This window comes from Monopterus albus, unplaced genomic scaffold (genome assembly GCF_001952655.1).
Source record: "Monopterus albus unplaced genomic scaffold, M_albus_1.0 scaffold58.1, whole genome shotgun sequence".
In the NCBI taxonomy this organism is placed as follows: domain Eukaryota; kingdom Metazoa; phylum Chordata; class Actinopteri; order Synbranchiformes; family Synbranchidae; genus Monopterus; species Monopterus albus.
Genome location: NW_018127938.1, coordinates 1,346,452 through 1,364,422, shown reverse-complemented (window position 1 = coordinate 1,364,422; position 17,971 = coordinate 1,346,452). Strand labels below are relative to the sequence as shown.

At 40.3% G+C, this 17,971-nt stretch overlaps 1 protein-coding gene across 1 annotated transcript; it reads right to left on the bottom strand.

The window, feature by feature from the left end:
- Nucleotides 1-841: 841 nt before the first annotated feature.
- On the bottom strand, nt 842-2,714 carry foxd3 (forkhead box D3). Its single transcript, XM_020602799.1, has one exon. The coding sequence runs from the start codon at nt 2,361-2,363 to the stop codon at nt 1,167-1,169; it is 1,197 nt and encodes a 398-aa protein (XP_020458455.1). The 5' UTR covers nt 2,364-2,714; the 3' UTR covers nt 842-1,166.
- Nucleotides 2,715-17,971: the final 15,257 nt, after the last annotated feature.

Sequence of the window (17,971 nt, the reverse complement as noted above, 5' to 3'; positions counted from 1 at the left end):
AATGCTGAACGAAACGGTGTCGGAACGGTGAGCTACAGCTGGGATCAACGTCAGGAAGCCAACCGCAGATATATTGTACAAAGCAATTAGACCACCAGTTTGTCTTAACATGTGAAAGAAGATGTGGAAAACTGGAGAACTATTCCGTAAATAACCGCACATTGAAAATACATTTTTATATTTATCTTCTCGGGATATAACATTTCCTCCCTTCCACACAACAAGCCTTGGTTTTAGCCACTTGTTCATATATTATAGCTTTTAATTTTGTTTTGTTGTTATTTTTATTACTTAAGCAACAATTCTTATTTAATTTTAAATATTTTATATAATAAAATTGCAATATATGTTTAAAAAAATCGATTACTGAAATGGGTTCATATGATTTAGCTATTGTGGTAAAAACATAATTAAAGTTACTGGACAAATGGACTTATAATAGAATGATTTAAAATAAAGTGAACTATAAAAAGACAATTAAAAAATAACGTAGTGGATATTTGTTATAAACAATTATAAACAAATTTAAGCACATTATATTCACAGACATTTTTGTTTTATGGCAATTTCATAATGTTTAAACATCAAAATTCAATTTGTTTGTTTTCTTGTATTTTTATGCCTACAAAATGTGAGAAACAACAATTTTAATAATAACATGCTTCTCGTTAAATCACTTGCCAAACAATTTAAGAATGTTAATAATGAAAATTGGATTTGAATTCTTTCGTAGATTTATTTACAAATCAGTTTACAACACCATATACCTACATAGAACTACATATATTTGATTTTTTTTATTATAAACAGTCTATTTTTCAGAGCTTTTTGTGTCTTGTATGAAAATGAAGCAAAAATCGTGTCCATTTGAGCTTCTGATAAAAAGCAAAATTACAAAAAAATAAAATAATTATCACAGGTCTGAACAAAACCAACGGATAAAAGACAGGTAAAAGTCAAACCGGTAAAACGATCATTATCATTTTTAAACAAATATTTACAAATATTACCTGTACAGAAAATCTCCGTTTTCATGTTTGTTTTGTGTTTCAGCGCTCTTTGCCTACAGAGTCCAGTGCTGCCTATTGATTTGTGCTCTTCCCACTTCCCCCATTAATAATGTCTCTATATAAAAATAAGAGTTTTTTTGTTTTCTCGGTTTCAAGTCACTGTGAAGGCCATTTGGACACTGCCGCCGCCGCTGCTGAGGGTAAAACATGTCCCGAAATAATATTTGATGGTACACTGAGGATGGGCGCGATAGCGGCTGAGGTCCGGGTCAGAGAGAGTGACTGCGCGCTCAGCAGGGCCGATTGAACCGTCACCGGAGGCCGCAGGAAGGCCTGAGCGGCGCCCGGTGAGGTCGAGGAGGCGCTGGAGACCCCGATGATGTTTTCTATACTGAAAGATGGTCTGTTGGACGGCTCTGATTTGATCATGGACGCCGTGCTCAGACTGTTGAGTTGGAGTTGAAGGCTCGGGCTGAGCTGGGAGTTGAACGCTTTTCTGTTCAGCTCCGCAGAGGGCAGGAGAGGGACTCCTGGGGGCAGCATGGGACCTACAGGGGGGATGTACGGATACTGCAAAGCCGCCGGATGGGAATATGCAGCCGGGTGAATCCCGTAGTGCCTCCCGTAGGGTCCCCCCAGGCTGTACGCACCAAAACTTTGCATCATGAGCGCAGTCTGGTCCCTGAGCACGTCCGGCTGAACTCTCTTGAACCTTTTCCTCCTCCTGAGGAAGCTGCCGTTGTCGAACATGTCCTCTGAGGCTGGGTCCAGGGTCCAGTAGTTGCCCTTGCCGGGGTTGCCAGGTTCCCGAGGGATTTTCACAAAGCAGTCGTTGAGGGACAAGTTGTGACGAATGGAGTTTTGCCACGCCGGGAACTTCTCCCTGTAATACGGGAAACGGTTGCTGATGAACTCACAGATCCCGCTGAGTGTGAGCTTTTTCTGTGGACTCTGGAGTATGGCCATAGTGATGAGAGCGATGTAGGAGTAAGGCGGCTTTACCAGGCTGCTTTTGGGCTTCTGGATCGCTCCTCCTGTCGCCGCGCTCCCTTCATGACCTTCTCCCTTTCCGGTGCCCGTCTCTCCCTCCCCGGAGCTTTCACAGCACGGACTCCCTCCACCGGACCGTATCTCCTCCTTCTCCACCTCGATCTCGTCTTCCACCTCCTCGTCTGCCATCTCTCCTCGGAGGTCGTGCAGGATGCCTGCCCCCGGGCTGTCGCAGTCGCTGTCCACCCTCTCCATGCCTTCCTCGTCTCCCTCGCCAACCACGTCGATGTCCACGTCCTCCGTTGTAAGCACAGTTTGGCCGGACATGTCGCTGGCTCTTTCGCTGCCCCCAGACAGGGTCATCTCACGGCTTACTTGCAATGTTTTTAAGGTCTACTGGAGCCAAAACAAACGCGCAGTTGGGTGTGATGGGTAAGCCGGTTTGTGCGCGCACACAGCCGTTCTCTTAGACTTCTGATTGCCCCTTCTGATCGGATGTCTCCCAAAATCTAAATGCCGTTGAATCGGCAGCCGGTCAGTCAAGCCAAAGAGAAACTTCCACTTTTACAAATATTTCTCCACTCGGTAAGTGAGTAGGCCTATGAGAAGCGGCGCGTCTTGCCTCGAAGTTATTTGGCGATGGTGCGACTTTTGCGCTCCGACTGCCCTTTTCGGTGCGTATACTTCCTATAGGAGGGACATTTGGAAAACCAAGTCGAGATGACACTTGCTGCTTTTAAAAGCCGGAGCTTTTAAAAGGACCGTCTGATAGATTACTTTTCCCAGTATAAGATATACTATCAGTGCAGGACACGTGGTTTGGTGACGACAGACGCCCCCTGTCTTCTCCTCCCTCCCTCCACCCTCCTCTCCCCTCTGTTAAACCATGCAAACGAGTTGTTTCATGGATTTGTCAACAATGGGACATCAGCAGTGCTGCTTTCCGCTGATTTCTGTGTTCGTCCGTCATAGACCATTTAACGGCGGCAGAGGGAGGAGGAGGAGGAGGGGGAGAGAAAATTGGTCTGCATGATTGAAAGATCTGATGCGCATTAACGTGGTTGCGTAAAAACAATCCAAACCTTTAACTTTGCTAATACAAACACTGTTGAAAGCTGCAGCATGAAAACGACATCAGCTAAGTTCACGGAATCCTCCTTTAAACTCTTTAATGTTGTAACGTTTTTAAATGTGAAATTGCATGCATGGATTTTTCTGCACTTTGATTTAAACCAGTTTCCTTGCATGTCACTTTGCTACGCTGTTAGCCCGTAAAAGTTAAACAGTTTTGCTTTGTTTTTTTTAAATGTTGAAATGCATGACTTCATATTTCCAGTTCTACAACCCACCGTGTTAATTCCCAGCTGCGAATGCAAAGCATGAATTCAAGTCTATTTATTCCCGCAGGATTAGCCGAAGGTGGGAAGAATATTGAGCAGCGGCAGCATTGACAATGAATGGAGAGAATAAAGACGTTTCTTAAGAGTTTGGAAGAGGTGCTAACGACCCCAGTCATCACACGTTTTTACATTTGAAAAAAGTAGGAAATGCGGGCAGCGGGTGAATGCAAAGAGAACATTTATTCAAAAGCATGAAGGTGAGCGGTGTAGGCAGGGCTCAGGGAGGGGATGTCGAATCAAATACAGAAGGCTTCCTGCGCCGTGTGAGAAATGTTTGGAAGCCCAGTGGATGGAAGACTGGGCTTTTGAATTTTAGCAGACGTTCAAAAAGACTAATATGGGCCTCTGTCTCTGAAAGGAATATGTGTGTAGTTAATTGAGAACGTGGGATTTTCCAATGTGCCACAAGCGATTTAACCGTATAATTGATTTTATTGGAAGTCCTTTAGTAGGTTAATGAAAATATCTATAATCAACACCGGTCAGTTATCTGTGTCAGAGGCTGTATTTGAATAAATGAAAACATCTAAATAAATTATATAGATGCAGATATGATGCAATTGGTGATTCTCAAGCTCTTCTTTGTCTCAGTATATGTGGCAGAATACATTATTATTATTTTCACCCATTTATTTGGAAATTATTTTGCGTAAAACTATGTATAATTTTGATGTGTTATGGACTGGGGAATAAACTTTCTCCTTCAATTGCTTCAGCAGTGCAAAGCGATGCTGCCTCTGCGCCAGCTCCGACATCTCTGCTCTAGGGATAAAAGTCGGATTAATTAAGCGCTATCATTAATAATGCGCGCGTATGCGTCAAAGAAGGGAAACATGGCTTCCGATTAGACTCGCTTTGTGTTAATCTCTAGTGACCTGGACGTTCGTCAATGCGGACCACTAAGCAGATGAGTCTTCATCAACTTTCATCCTGTTTATCCGCAGCGCGCGTGTGTTTTCCTGTTTTCTTTAATTATGGAATTTCTCTGAGCCTAATTTAGAAATTTAAGATTTGAAAAAAAGTTATTAATGTTTATTTCCGATCGAAAACTGATCAAATAAAAACAAATTCTTCCTTTGTGATTAGTGATTTCACACATTCCGTGCGTGTCTTCATAGTAACAGAAGTCCAATAAAATCCTTTTGATATCAAAAATCCTTTTCTTATTGGGTGACGCTGTTTCCTGCTTGGCGATTAAACCAAACCAAACCAAACCAAACCAAACCTCTGCCTTTTGGTGCTTTGAAAAGCAAGAAATGTTTCATACCAGCTTCACTTGCTTGGTTTGGAATTGCTATATTTCTCATTTTAAGGCATCACAGTGTCTAAACTAACCTCTCTTTTCCTTCTGTGTGCGTGTGTGGAGAGAAAGAGAGAGTGAGAGACATAGGTGCAGCCAGTCTCCTTTTAAAAAATCCCAGAGTTGCAGTGTTGTGTGCAGGCGGCGTAACTGCTGATATAACCTGACTGAGCAGCACCGAGACGGGGTACAGACCCGTCCTTGGAAGCCTCATAAATCCGCTTTTAACTCCGCAGTTTGTTAATGAAATGTACGTTTTAAACACACATGCACGGCTTAGTGCGACAAAACCTTTTAGCATAATAGGGCAAGTTTCTCCGGCATAAAACCATTAGGAGAGGGACAGAGGGGAGAGACAGCGGCGGAGCAGCTGCTGCAGCACACGTGATGCAGAGGACACAGTCACCACGTGGGATCACCGCGAACTACCGGCAGGGTCACCGAACAAATAACTGTGATCATAATAATGTGATGCTCTAGTGATTTCCTAGTTTTTTTTTTCTTTTAATTCTCCTGCCACACCCCCTTTACTGGGGTCAGAGGTCATAGGTCAGCTGCAAAAGTTGGGACGGCGCTAAGGATCCTCCAGCAGGGTGGATGCTGTGGAGGCTCCAACTTTTGTTCATTCGCTTGATATGGGTGGAATAAGTGAAAATAGTAGTGGAATAATTGTAACGTTTCCACGTTAAAATGGGCTTGTTGTTTCTGTGCAACATTATTTGATTCCACTGGAGCGATTTTCATCTTATTTCAGTTTCAACATTTAAATAGGCTTATGGCGATAAAGCATGGATCCAGAATGGACCCATTTCCCCTTTTGTTTGGTGAGAAATAGGACTGACTATGCAACAACGTGAACAGGTCACCGACTTGTGAAGATTTCAAAGCATTTTTAGGTTTTATTGATTTACCACAGAATGAATGTCTTTTGGACTAAACCCCTTCCCGGATGTGAATAGTATTTGTCTTCTTTCAACACCACCGAGTCCTCGCTCTTTCCACCGTGAAGTATTTTGAGTTCTTAAAAACCTACAAGTTTATTTAAATCCTAATCTCATAAATCTCATGGGGCTACCTTAGAAGATTTCCAGTGTCGTTTCAAACATTGAAATAAAAACTTGATATCAATTATCAACTAATGATTGAAATCTCAATAGATTAAAATCACATTTCCTGTGTGCAGGCGTTTAAACTGATGATATAGCCTATGAGACTATCTGTTCATATGGTAAGTGCTCAAAATACAAATATATATCATGACAAATTAAGATGCAAAATCAACTTCTCCTTGATTAAATCCCATTTTTGCATCGAAATCAACTATTTGTAAAGCCAGATATTTGAAAGGAAGCTAAATTAATTCATTACTGTAGGTGAGAGGTCAGTTGGGGTCCATATGATAAACTAATCACATTCTTATCACGCCTGTAATTACAACCATTATGTTCATTGTTTTAGAGAGTTGCCGGATTTAATAAAAAACATGATATACTTTATATAGGAAAAATAAAAAATAATATATGCACAAAACTATGTGCCACACTATACAGTTATTTTACACAAAAGAGTAAATAAATGAAATATGTTTCCTATGATTGGTCGACGTCTGTGAAGCCTGCAGAGCCCGGAGATGCAGACACGTGAGTCCTCGGCTGTTTTATCCCTCTTCTTTTTTGGAAATCACCATTTCAGCCCTTCTCAAAGAGTCCACTTTATCAACCTGCGAGTTTCTGTCAAACAACATGATGGAGCTCATTTTTAACTCCTCTCCCGCAGGATTAGCCCGAGCCAGATCTGTGCGTCACAACAAAGCGCAGGGGCCCCAAAAACAGAAGAGTGATCCACTTGCTGTGTCTGTGTGTTTCCTGGACGTCCCAACTATTTATCTCTTTCACTAAGACACAATCCTGTAGATCAGGCTGCAAAGTCACGGCAGGGGATGCAGAAGATTCACTCTCTTTAGCTTCTCATTTATAGTCCGACATATTTGTAGTACAGAGGCAATAGGCCTGATGACCATCGGGCTATTTATTTTGTCCTCACAGGTGCTGGCGCTATCGAAGCCACTGTCTGTCTTTATTAAACCTTGGAACTTGTATTTTGACCATGGAGCTGGTTTAACCCATTTCCATGTTCTTGTGGGCCAAATATGAGATGAATAAGATGCAAGTCGGTCTAGAAACAAAACATCTGATGTGGTGATTTTGTGGTATAAATGAAAAAAATCTGTCAAATTAATTCTTAAAGCAAAAATAACAAGGAAAAAAATACAAGTCCCCCGTAATCGATATAGATTTATTAAAGTGTAAAATCTTGTCAAAATACATTTCCACCAGTTCAGTAACTTTACTGAATGTATCTTGTGCGCATACAGGTCTGTTAACCCTACGTGGGTGTTAAAGCCTCAGATCACATCGGGGGGGGGAGGGGCTCTACTCATCAATTTGTCTGTGCTCTTATCCATCCATCCATCCATCCATCCCTCCCTCCTCTCTGTCGGCTGCCCGTCACTGGGAAGCGCCCGGGGAGGCTGCATGAAAGTCACGGTTGCTGGTGGGAAAGTGACACCTCCAGCTAAATGCAGCCGGATTACCATGCCAATGTACTTGTTAAGTACGTGCAATGTCACCCATTTTGTAGGCGTTTTTGTCATTTAGATTAAGGCTGAAAATGTTGCACATTGGTATATCACCGCGTTGTGTGAGCGGAGCGATTCAGGCTGTAAACAGTGCAAATTGGCCCTGTACTGGGCATTTAACACCGTGTCAAAACGCCTCAGCCTGGCTTTGGAACAAACCACTGTCTGCATAAAACGACAGGCCAAACTGATAAAGCTAGTTCGAGGACAGCAAAAAAAAAATCATCACACTAAGGACCAAATATTGTGCGTCAGCGAAACGTGTGTGCTTGAATAGTCCGGTTCTTAGTCAATATCTGATCTTCAGAAATGTCACTGATTAGACTGTTTGGTAGCCTGTGTTAGGAAATATGACACACAATGAACTGATGCCCAGCAGGAAAGCAACAGTCTATATTGTGTACAAAACGCAAATAAAGCAAGTACCACAATAAAGAAATCCTCACACAACGTTTCCCCAGAGAGGTGTCCAGTTTTTACATCCCTGTGCAGCGTCTCCCCAGACGTTGATCTTAACGTTTGCTTGTGAAGCTGCATTTCTTACAATTCCCATCAAAAGGGGACTGTCACTCAGTGCGACCCCTGAACTCAATATTCGCTTGCCTATTGATGCATACATATATGTAACATCACAGTAAATTACCTCCCACATCCCGCTTACCCTGCCCCTAATACTATCCCCTTACATAATCTGTCCAGTTCTTCACTCAGGCACTTTACCTCATCTTGAACCCAATTACAGAGATTGTAATACAGGGATGATGAGAAAACACTTGACTTGAGGAGAATTGGTGTTTTGACTTTATGATTGTCTAAAATGTTTTTTAAAAAGTGTTTGTAGTGTATTCCAAAGTGTAAAAACCAAACTGTCAGATTAATATTGCAGCTCTATATTATTACCCTTAGGCAAATTATTTAATTTATCTTAAAGGCATAACATTTCTTGTAGCTCACACTCCATTCCTTATTTCCTTTGTAAAAGTGCCCTTGTCTGTTCCAGTGGGGAGGTGCAGACCCACATCCTAATCAAAGTCCTTGGCTGTCTCTTGAAATTAAGGACTGCACCTTTAACTTGTCAATTACAGAGAGGTTAAGTGGACTGAATAGACCCAATGATTCAAATCAGGTGTCACCATTTACTGCACATAGCTATCTGATTTCATTTTGGCCTGGGTTTCCCTGGATGGAAGACAATGAAGTGCAAGCAGTTATTACACAAAGGAGATTTAAATTTGAATATGTGGACAATAAAACATTTAATATAATAATTTTAAATATTTTGAAGGAAACATCCTGATTGACTTGATCTAGGTTCTTAATGAGCTTCAGTTCTGTTACAAACTAACAACAAGGGATTGTTTTGACTCTATGTCAGAAAATAGGTTTTAATACTGTTGTTGAGGTATTTAGCCAAACTAAAATATGGTTATTTTGACCAACATGCTAACATTTTACCTTAAAACTGTCACAAATATATTGTTAGCCAATTTTACCCAGTTCTTGTGGGAAGAAAACCACAGGGAGGGAGTTTATGTTGTGTACTGTTATTTAGTGAAACGATAACATAGTGGTTTGCTAGCTGTTATAATCTACTCTTTTTAAAGTTCCTTGCCACTGTTTGTTACGGTTCATAGTATCCTTTGCAGTTTTGAATGTCATAAGTACAGTGTTTTGTACACCTAACAATACAATGGTGATAGCTTTAAGGTAGAACTAGAGTATGTTGGTGAGATGGTGTCCAGCTGCTTTACCTGAGGAAAAGTGTAAAAATTCTCCCATACAAGTTAAAATTTAGCCTTGGAAATGTATTAAATGTAAAAGTACTCTGGTCCCATTATTCTGACTCATACATGTAAACAAGAAAACATTTCAAACAAAAAAAAATTGAACAAATAAAAATGTTCATTATAAATTCATCTGCAGGTTATTGTGTCAATTAATTGATTGATTGTGTGGTTTGTAAAACTTAAGAAATGAGTGAGTAATTTCCATCACAATTACCAAGAGCCATAGTAACACCTTCAAACTGCTGCTTTCGACAATAGTCAAGCCAAGAAAATAATTGGTATTAATTGACTGTAATGTAAACAAGAGAAAGTCAATTTTTCCTTTAGAGAGACTGAAGCAGGTGTTTGGTCTCTTTGATCAAAAAATTACATCAACTATTCATGTATTATTAAATTGGTTTAACAGCTAATTGATTGATCAGCTTTCTTCTCTAATTATAAACAGTTCAGATAGTATTTATTTAATTTAATATATAACAGTGCATCAAGCCCATCATTTGTTTTGTATGCAGAATCGTAATTGGCATAGAAAATATAACTCAGATAAGTACCGTGAACAATTAATTACAGCATTTGAGTAAATGTAGTTAGTTGCTTTCACTGCAAAACATCTAAATAACCCACTGGTAATAGTCAGACTATAGGGGCCAAATAGCAGTTTTCTTTGGAGGTGGAGCTGGATTAGTTTTTAACCTAGTGATTTGTAATGCATATTATTGTGGTACTTTTGCTCATTTAACACTGTTTACTTATGTTTAACTACAAGATTAAACATGTTTGAATATTAAGGTTAACACCTAGTTACCACCCTCACACTCGTGCAGAGAGCCCAAAGTTAGCCACACTAGCATCAATATTTTACACTCCCTCGCGAATCCTCTTTAAAGATGCAATCAATGTCTTCTATTCATTATCTATGTGTATGTCTTCTAGGTATGGCCTTTGTCATTAAGCAATAATTCTCCCCTCCACAGTCCCACATTACTCTGCTGCTCCATACTTTAACAAATGCCTCGGGGCTATAAATACTAATGAAATCTCTTTGCTTAATTTGATTTTGCTGGTACACTTGCAGTTATGGCTGAACTTTCCCACGAGAGAGGCTGATTGAACACTTTCAAGTCCTTATGGAAGCAGGAAAACATTCCAAAGAGCTGGGGAGATCATTTCCATAATTACCCCGATTGGCGGCCTAATGACCTTCTGTGACAATAAAAAGCTCTCTTGTTAATTCCATTTCTGTCGCTGACATTCAAGAGATTCCTATCTTACATGTTTGAGGGTTCACAAGATAACAAGTGTACTTTTTTCCCCCCTCCTCCTGCTTTCAGTGAGAAACAGACCAGCCCCATTCAGTTTTGCACACAGCACACTGCAGTGATGTGACTCTGTTCTGCTCTGCTGTAAAAGGGACCTACTTGTGTCTGCACAGCTCATCCACCCTGCCCCAAAGTTGGATAATTTATGGGCCTGGGGGAGATTATAAAGATGGATCTTTAGGGCAATCAATTCTCATGTTGCGTTTTGAATGGTGGGATAGAAATGAAGTGCAGAATAATTAAAAAGATCACAAATCCCTGCTCGCATGTTATAACGAGTGACTCCAGTGGCAGTGGGCTCCAACACAGTGCCGGAGGAAGTGGCTTTGATTTGACTGAGAGGACACCCAACACACTGCCACACAATGGGAGGGTTTCACCATCGCCACACACTGTGGCTGCATTGCAAATCACGCTCTGTGACTGTTTGAGGACTATGTCCATCAGCAGACACTGTTGTCAGAGGAAATGGACGGGGGGGTCTTGTTGCTTGGATGTCAGGGTGACTCAGAGCTGGCATGAAAAGTGTCGGGGGCGATTGTTTGGAATATGTTTCACAGTGACCACAATGCTCAAAGTGTTATGGGATGTTAAAATAAAATCCGTCCTCTCTTCGGATATGAATCAGTGTCAAAATGTACTGTCAGCCCTCTGCATGCACAACTGTGAGCTATTGTCCCTTGATAAATTCTATTAAAGCCTTTTTATACTTCTGAATGTATTAGACTAAGTGTGACATGTGCATCTATTGCTTGGCTTTTTTGTAAGATTCTGAGTTTTGTCATGCCACTCCATTTCCTTCTGAAAATAACAAGCTTCTGTGGAAACTTCTGATACTTGTTCAAATGTTAAGAGATTCACACAACACAACCTCCCAATTATGATGGCAGAATAAAGAAAAGAGGACACTGTGATGAACTGGTGAGGGTATTCTGTTACAGCTTTTCTCTTCTGGAAGGGGAGGTGTAATGACACCTGGCAGCAGGTTCACACTGAATATCACTCTGCTGGTCACTTGGTCAACTTAACACTGGCACAGTGCGCACACACACTCAGAGACATGAAGTGCTGCAGGCAGTTTTTAATGCAGAGCAGGTTTCCCCTTGAAAAGGTGTTAAGGTGATAGCTGGCGACCTTAGAGTGATTTCCTGTGTGTGTGTAACTCATCTCATCTCACCTGTAACATGATGTTGTAAATGAAAACCAAAAAGTAGATTTAAAAAGGTTGTGTTTTGGACTTGTACATGGATGAAGCTTTTTTTTTTGAATAAACTCTACTGTAAAGAAAAGTATCATGGCAAATATAGACATCTTCACAGACTGACTGCTAGTGTTACCTTTGGCAGAGTTAAGTACTAGGTAAACATTTGTACCATAGTTTGACTTCATAGAAAAATTGTCTGCATCATCATCATTGATTTTTGTCTGTTTATGTTTCTGTCTATTATTACGTGGTCTATAAGCTGTGATGACAGTGGCCCTTTGATCAAAAGGTAACCCCCTTTCTAAATCACATTTTCACTTTTTGCACAAAGAATTAATTGATTACTTTTGAATCTGAAGAGCTTCTTTTATTTTTTTCCACACACTTGGTTTTGGCTAAACACTATCTTCTGAAAAGCCTGGATTCAAGAGTGCAAACCCTTTCTCAGTTTAAAAAAAAGTTTCATCTCAGCTTTAACAGGCAGCTTTTACTTTACCCTATCAAAGAAAGTAACACCTGGGAGCGTTCGAATCATGTAATAGTCAGATTCAGTAAACATTTCAAATGTGTGTCTTTAGTGGGGTCCATTTCCATGATCCATATGATTCATTTCCAAAAGATGGTTGATGGTTTCAAGATCTGAAGATACCAGGAATGTCACTGTTGTTTTTACACATTACCTCTAAAGTAAACAACTACTTCTGGAGTACTACTTCTATTAATCAGTGGTTGTTCTGTTCGGCCTGTGTGTTGTCGACATGTTGGGGCATTTTATAGGATTCTCTTTTATAGGTGAGGACTGTTATCAAACATACCTTTCATAATGTGTAATGTCCCATTTATCCACTGTAAAGTTTTCATTGCAACACAGTGAAACAGTGTCACAGCATATCTGTTAGCTTGGCATATGTTCAAATGTATTCATCTATCTCCTGTATGTGCCACTCTCCTGATATCCACACCAGTCCTGCTGAGGGCATGGTTTCATGCCATCTATTGGCTAGAACAGGTAATGAGAACAATTGTGAGTGTTTATGCAGGAAGTATGCCTCAGTGAAGTACAACATTATGGAACACTCCTTTGATTAGTTGTGGATCAACTCCATGCCGTTGCCCCATTGGCTCCTCCAGAATGACAAAAATCTGTAGAAGCAGTTGAATCATGTCACACTGTAACATGTGTTTTATATAAATAACTAAGTCAGTGAAACAGCAGAAAAAACATCCCATTTTACTTTTGATTGTAAACAAATGCCGTGAGGTTTTTCCAGCCAGTGACCTCTGGTTTACTGAAGGAACTCCTAGAGAATCAATCCAATGGTAAAAAATTATCATCAAAAATCATCAAGGTGTTGCAGTTACTTGACCAGCTTCTTCTTGGCCTGTTGTGTCACAGCTCAAGGGAAGCTAAAGGGCTAATGGGCCCATGTGACTGGACCTGGGAAAGTAGCTCACAACAGCAAATGTAATTATCATGTTTGAATTATGCATGAAAACAATCTATTCTAGAAATGACTGGTATTCTTGTCAGATGACTCATGTTAGCGGAGCTAACGGAATTTGGAACAGCCTTACACCAACTTTAAATGTTATCAAGTGTTTACACCAGAGCTAAAATGCAATCAGAAAATCCACTGGTTAGTCTGTTCTGGCATCAGCGTGGAGCAGGGATGGCCTGATGAAGCATTATGGGTAAAAAGCATTGAATCACAGGTGGCTTGACCAGATCAAGTATAGGGGATCCAAACGATAAAATATTATTCTTATTCATTTATGTGGGCATACCAATTCACAATGGGAGCTGATTAATTGATCTTATATTATACGTATATATTATGACTGGAAATGAGAGGAGAGAGATAAGATGCAAGAAAGGTTCCCGGCCAGACTCGAAACAGGGGTGCTGAGGTTACATGGTCAACTAGTTAAACCCCCTACAAGCGAGGATGACCACAGTATGAAATATGCAATTAAATAATACAGAAAAAAGTAATATTGTGGAATAACAGGTAATCTACTTACAGTTCAAAGTGTGAGCTCTGCTTATTGGAGACTAGAAAAGGTGCCTTACTTTGTCCCGTTAACTGTTAAATGTATACGCATTCAAGTTAAAGTGATTTGTTCTTGGACATTGAAACTGGGATAAATAAAATCCATAATTTGCACTGACTTGCTTGGCCTCTCACAGTCTCAGACATCATTTTGGTTGTGAACTAGAATTAGCTTCTCACAAGGTTCATCACACCCTCCTCAGTTTCATGCTGTGCAGTAGAAAGGTTTTCAGCTCATTTTCTAATTGAGTGTGGAATTACAGTGCAAGCTCAATGATGCAAATTTAATCATCAGTGTGCCCTTCAGTTGCTCTGTTATTTGTTGTACTTATGTAATCATTACCCATCTTTTCCCCCCTGCTGGAACTCATCTTTTTGGGTCTGGTTTTCCTGCATCCTGCAAGGGGCCTTCAAACTTTTGGAAGCCACAAAGGCCCTATTCTCCTCTGTGTTGCTCTTCTTCATCACCCAGCTCCAGGGCACAGCAGATCTGCTCAAACCCCTGCATTGTCTGGGTGAAACCACATAAAATTTGGCCTGCATAAGCCATTTCACTGAGCTGCTGGGTCATTTATCTGTGTACATGGTTTGGACACACATTTGAAACAAAGCAAGCCAGTCAAGGATAATATTGAGGAAGTTACATACATTTCAAGTTTAACAGCGTATGTCATTTCTGTTTTGTGCTCTTTTGGCATTCGAGTGCCTTTTGGTGTAAATTCATGCAGAAAAACTAGCTGCAAGGCAGCCAAAATTTCTCCCTGTATATGTAATGCTTTGCACTTCATTAGGAATTCTGGATTTTCCCCATCAGGAATGTCAACTGAATAGAAAGAGAGGGAAACTAAGAGAGCCTTCTATCCACAACTAACAATTAACAATGAATAAAAAAGAGGAAAAAGTTTGGTTCGAGCCAACTAGTGGTCCTTTGCAGAATTCGCCACTTCTCTGTTGGAATAGTACATGGACTTAGTTCTTGTTTGTTCATTTTAGTTGTGAATAAGTTTTCTTTTTTTGTACACCCACACAAGTACAGCATGGGTTATCTTGTTACTTTATAACCATGTTAATGATTTATGTTGTGGTGCTTGGCTTTACTCACAAGATGGCAGACATATTGGGGGGGAAAGGATTTTTATCCAACATAAAATTGGGGACAGGAAACACTGTTAACAAACAGTGATGCCATCCAGATATAAGATCTGTCATCACTTCATGTGTGAAGGATTTCTGTTATGTGGGTTTGCCCACCCAAAGGGGTATATTGCATTGAAATAATGAAGCCTTGAAAAATCCTTTTCAGCTTTGAGAAACAGTTCTTCATATGCACATGACTGTCTGTTGGAGTAAGGATAATTTGGATTGTATATGAATTCTCAAGACAGCCATTTTGTTCTTTACCAAACTAAACATACACTAACTCAGATTACATTACGGCAGTAAGTTATTCAGTCCTGAGGGTTTAAAATTTGTTTATTTATTTAGTCAAATGAAAATGTTCCTCTCTTCTGTAACTTGTTGTTGACCTCTCAGGCTGCGTCAGAAGCCTTCATAGAGGTGTGAACAGTGGACCAAGTGTGCGTACACTTCCATGACCCTTGGTCATTGTTCTGAGATTCCCCTCCGTTTACTTCATTAATCACTCTGTAAACATCTGATTTATTGCAAAGATGCTTCCAGTTAGACTAAATTGTATTTGTCTGAAACCAAAATCATCTGAGGGGAATTCTTCTACATGCTGCTGTTGCAGTACAAACACAACTCTAATGCAATCTAATAATCTTTGCAGCAGTAACATAACATCTGAGGCTGATCATCATCAGCTCACATGATGGGCAACCAGTTGTGTTTGCAGATTACTGGTGTTTTTATGATGATGCGTTAAATTTAAGAACCGACTTATCACTGGCCGCGCACTAAAGTAAATGTCATTATGCTGCCAGAGGGTAAAATAAGGAGGAATAAAGAGGAATAAATAACAGCTGTTATAAAAACATTACAGTTTCAGAGAATAGTTTTATCTCTCTTTGCTGTTTACAGCCTGTTTTTGACCAAAACAGTTTATGTAGCTTGTCTAAATGTTCGTTGAAGTTGAAATTCGATTGCAAGGGAAAAGAATTGTCATTAAATGCAAAATGTGATTTGTGAATGTATGTAAAACAGTGTTGCAGCAGTTTTTAAATGTCTTCTCTACACCAAAATGTAAATTAACCATTAAAGAGATAACAAGTGAGGAATCAACTTTATGAGAAAACCTAAGTAAAGTTGTTTTCAATTAGCAAGCAGAAGAAATCTATTCACTGTCTTATTCTAGCATGTTAGCATCTGCTGATGGGAATGTTGAAGGATCCTGAAATTTTTAGAATATATTTGCTGGAGAGCCTGAATGTGTGTACCAAATATTATGACAATCCATACCTTGACTTCAACTACAGTTTTGCCCTGCTGGTGGCGCTAGAGGAGAATTTACAGGTGTCATTAGAATTTGTTGTCTGGGAACCATGAATGTATGTGCCATATTTTGTACTACTCCATCTGTTTATCTGTAACCTGCTGGTGTAAACCTGGTGGGGGAAAGGTTAGTGGGTCACCCAAGACATCCTCAGGATTCACCCTCTGGGCACATGTCGTTACCAAATTTCATAGCAGTCCACTAGTTCTGGAGAAATGTCACTAAAAGCCAAAAAATGTCAACCCACTGGTGGTGCTACAGGAAAAGTCAGAGGACATCCCAGTCTCACAGCAAATGTATAATACCTACATTGGTCCGCAACGCAAAATGTACTACTCTCACAATAACACCTCAAACATTGTGACATTGCAGTGTCTTGATTGAAAACTGAAACTAAAAGTACATTGAAACTGAAAGTATGGTTACATTTAGTCGGTTAAAACAACTTAAAGTGCTTAAAATGCAACATTGGACATGCTCTCTGGTTCTCTGCATGAAAGTCAGGTTTTTGTTTGACCCGTCCATCCCCCCAAACCAGCACCTTCTAGTGTTTGTAACATTATAAAGTTCCAAAATGTACACCTTCAATGGACACTACATTTTGGTTTTTCTATCCACAGTTGGTGGCAGAAATGCACCATTTCCTTGTTTGACAACTGCCATAAAACATGAAGAAGAAGACCACGAAGAAGAACACTAGGCTGCAATACAACAAAAGTTGCCATGTAACAATTTTACAGTCATTATTGTGACACTACTACGTTTTCCACTGTGGCCCACTGTAGCTATTATGCGTTTTGCTGTGAGGCTGGGCTGCAGAGGATCATCCTCTGGTGACCATGACTGTCAGTACAAAATTGCAATTGTAAGTTGTTTCAGTTTGGGCCAAAGTGGCAAACCAACCTAACTGAACACCACTACTTTGGTGTCACTATTTGAGCAGTACCACTACAAAATAGATGCAGGGCTGAGGCACTACCTCCTGCCTTGTGCCAACACTAATGTTCACTTCACCTCACTTCACTTCAGAAGTCTACTGGGGACACGTGTCCTCATATTGTTTGCTCTGATATGGTTCATTCAGTTGACATATGTCCCAGATCCCTCAGAGTCGCAGAGTGCAGCCTATGCTTATGTCCGTCTGGTGTATGTCATGACCTATGCTACTGCAACCCCAAGAGAAGAGAGCTATCATGTTCTATGTATGTTGCTATACTGTGCAGTTTTCATTCTAAATTGTCCTTTACACCATGCAGGTGTCAGTGTTGTGATTTTCTTCTCTGCAGTGTGCGTGTGTGTGCATGAGTGAGTGTATAGTGTCATCTCCCCAGTGTATTCTAGGCCTCTTACTCAGCTCTCACATGAGGATGACACAAGGCTTCTGGTTTCACTATAAAATTAGGTTGACATCGATAGAGTCACAAATGTCACCATGTGGCCACCCAGTACTCCGCTACAATACACAGAAGCTACTGTAAATGCAGCAAGACTTGACTGGGGCCTTTCTCTTCTCTTCCTCTTGTGCGTCTGTCAGTCTGTGTCATCAGACAAAACATGTGGGATTTACCACAATTAAATCATTCTTTAATTTTTCATCATACATTTAAATGGTTTAGATGAAGGTTGTCAGTCACAGAGTTCTAATGCTGCACAAGTCTGTGTCAAAAGTCTCACCTGACTTTACGATATGGCACGCTGAGACAACACTCAGTATTTGGTTACCGAAGAAATCTTTATGCAATTTAATTTCCCAGGAGATATTTGATATTTGAAGTTATTAGTTATGGAATGCCATCAACTGATGATTTTTGTACAACAAT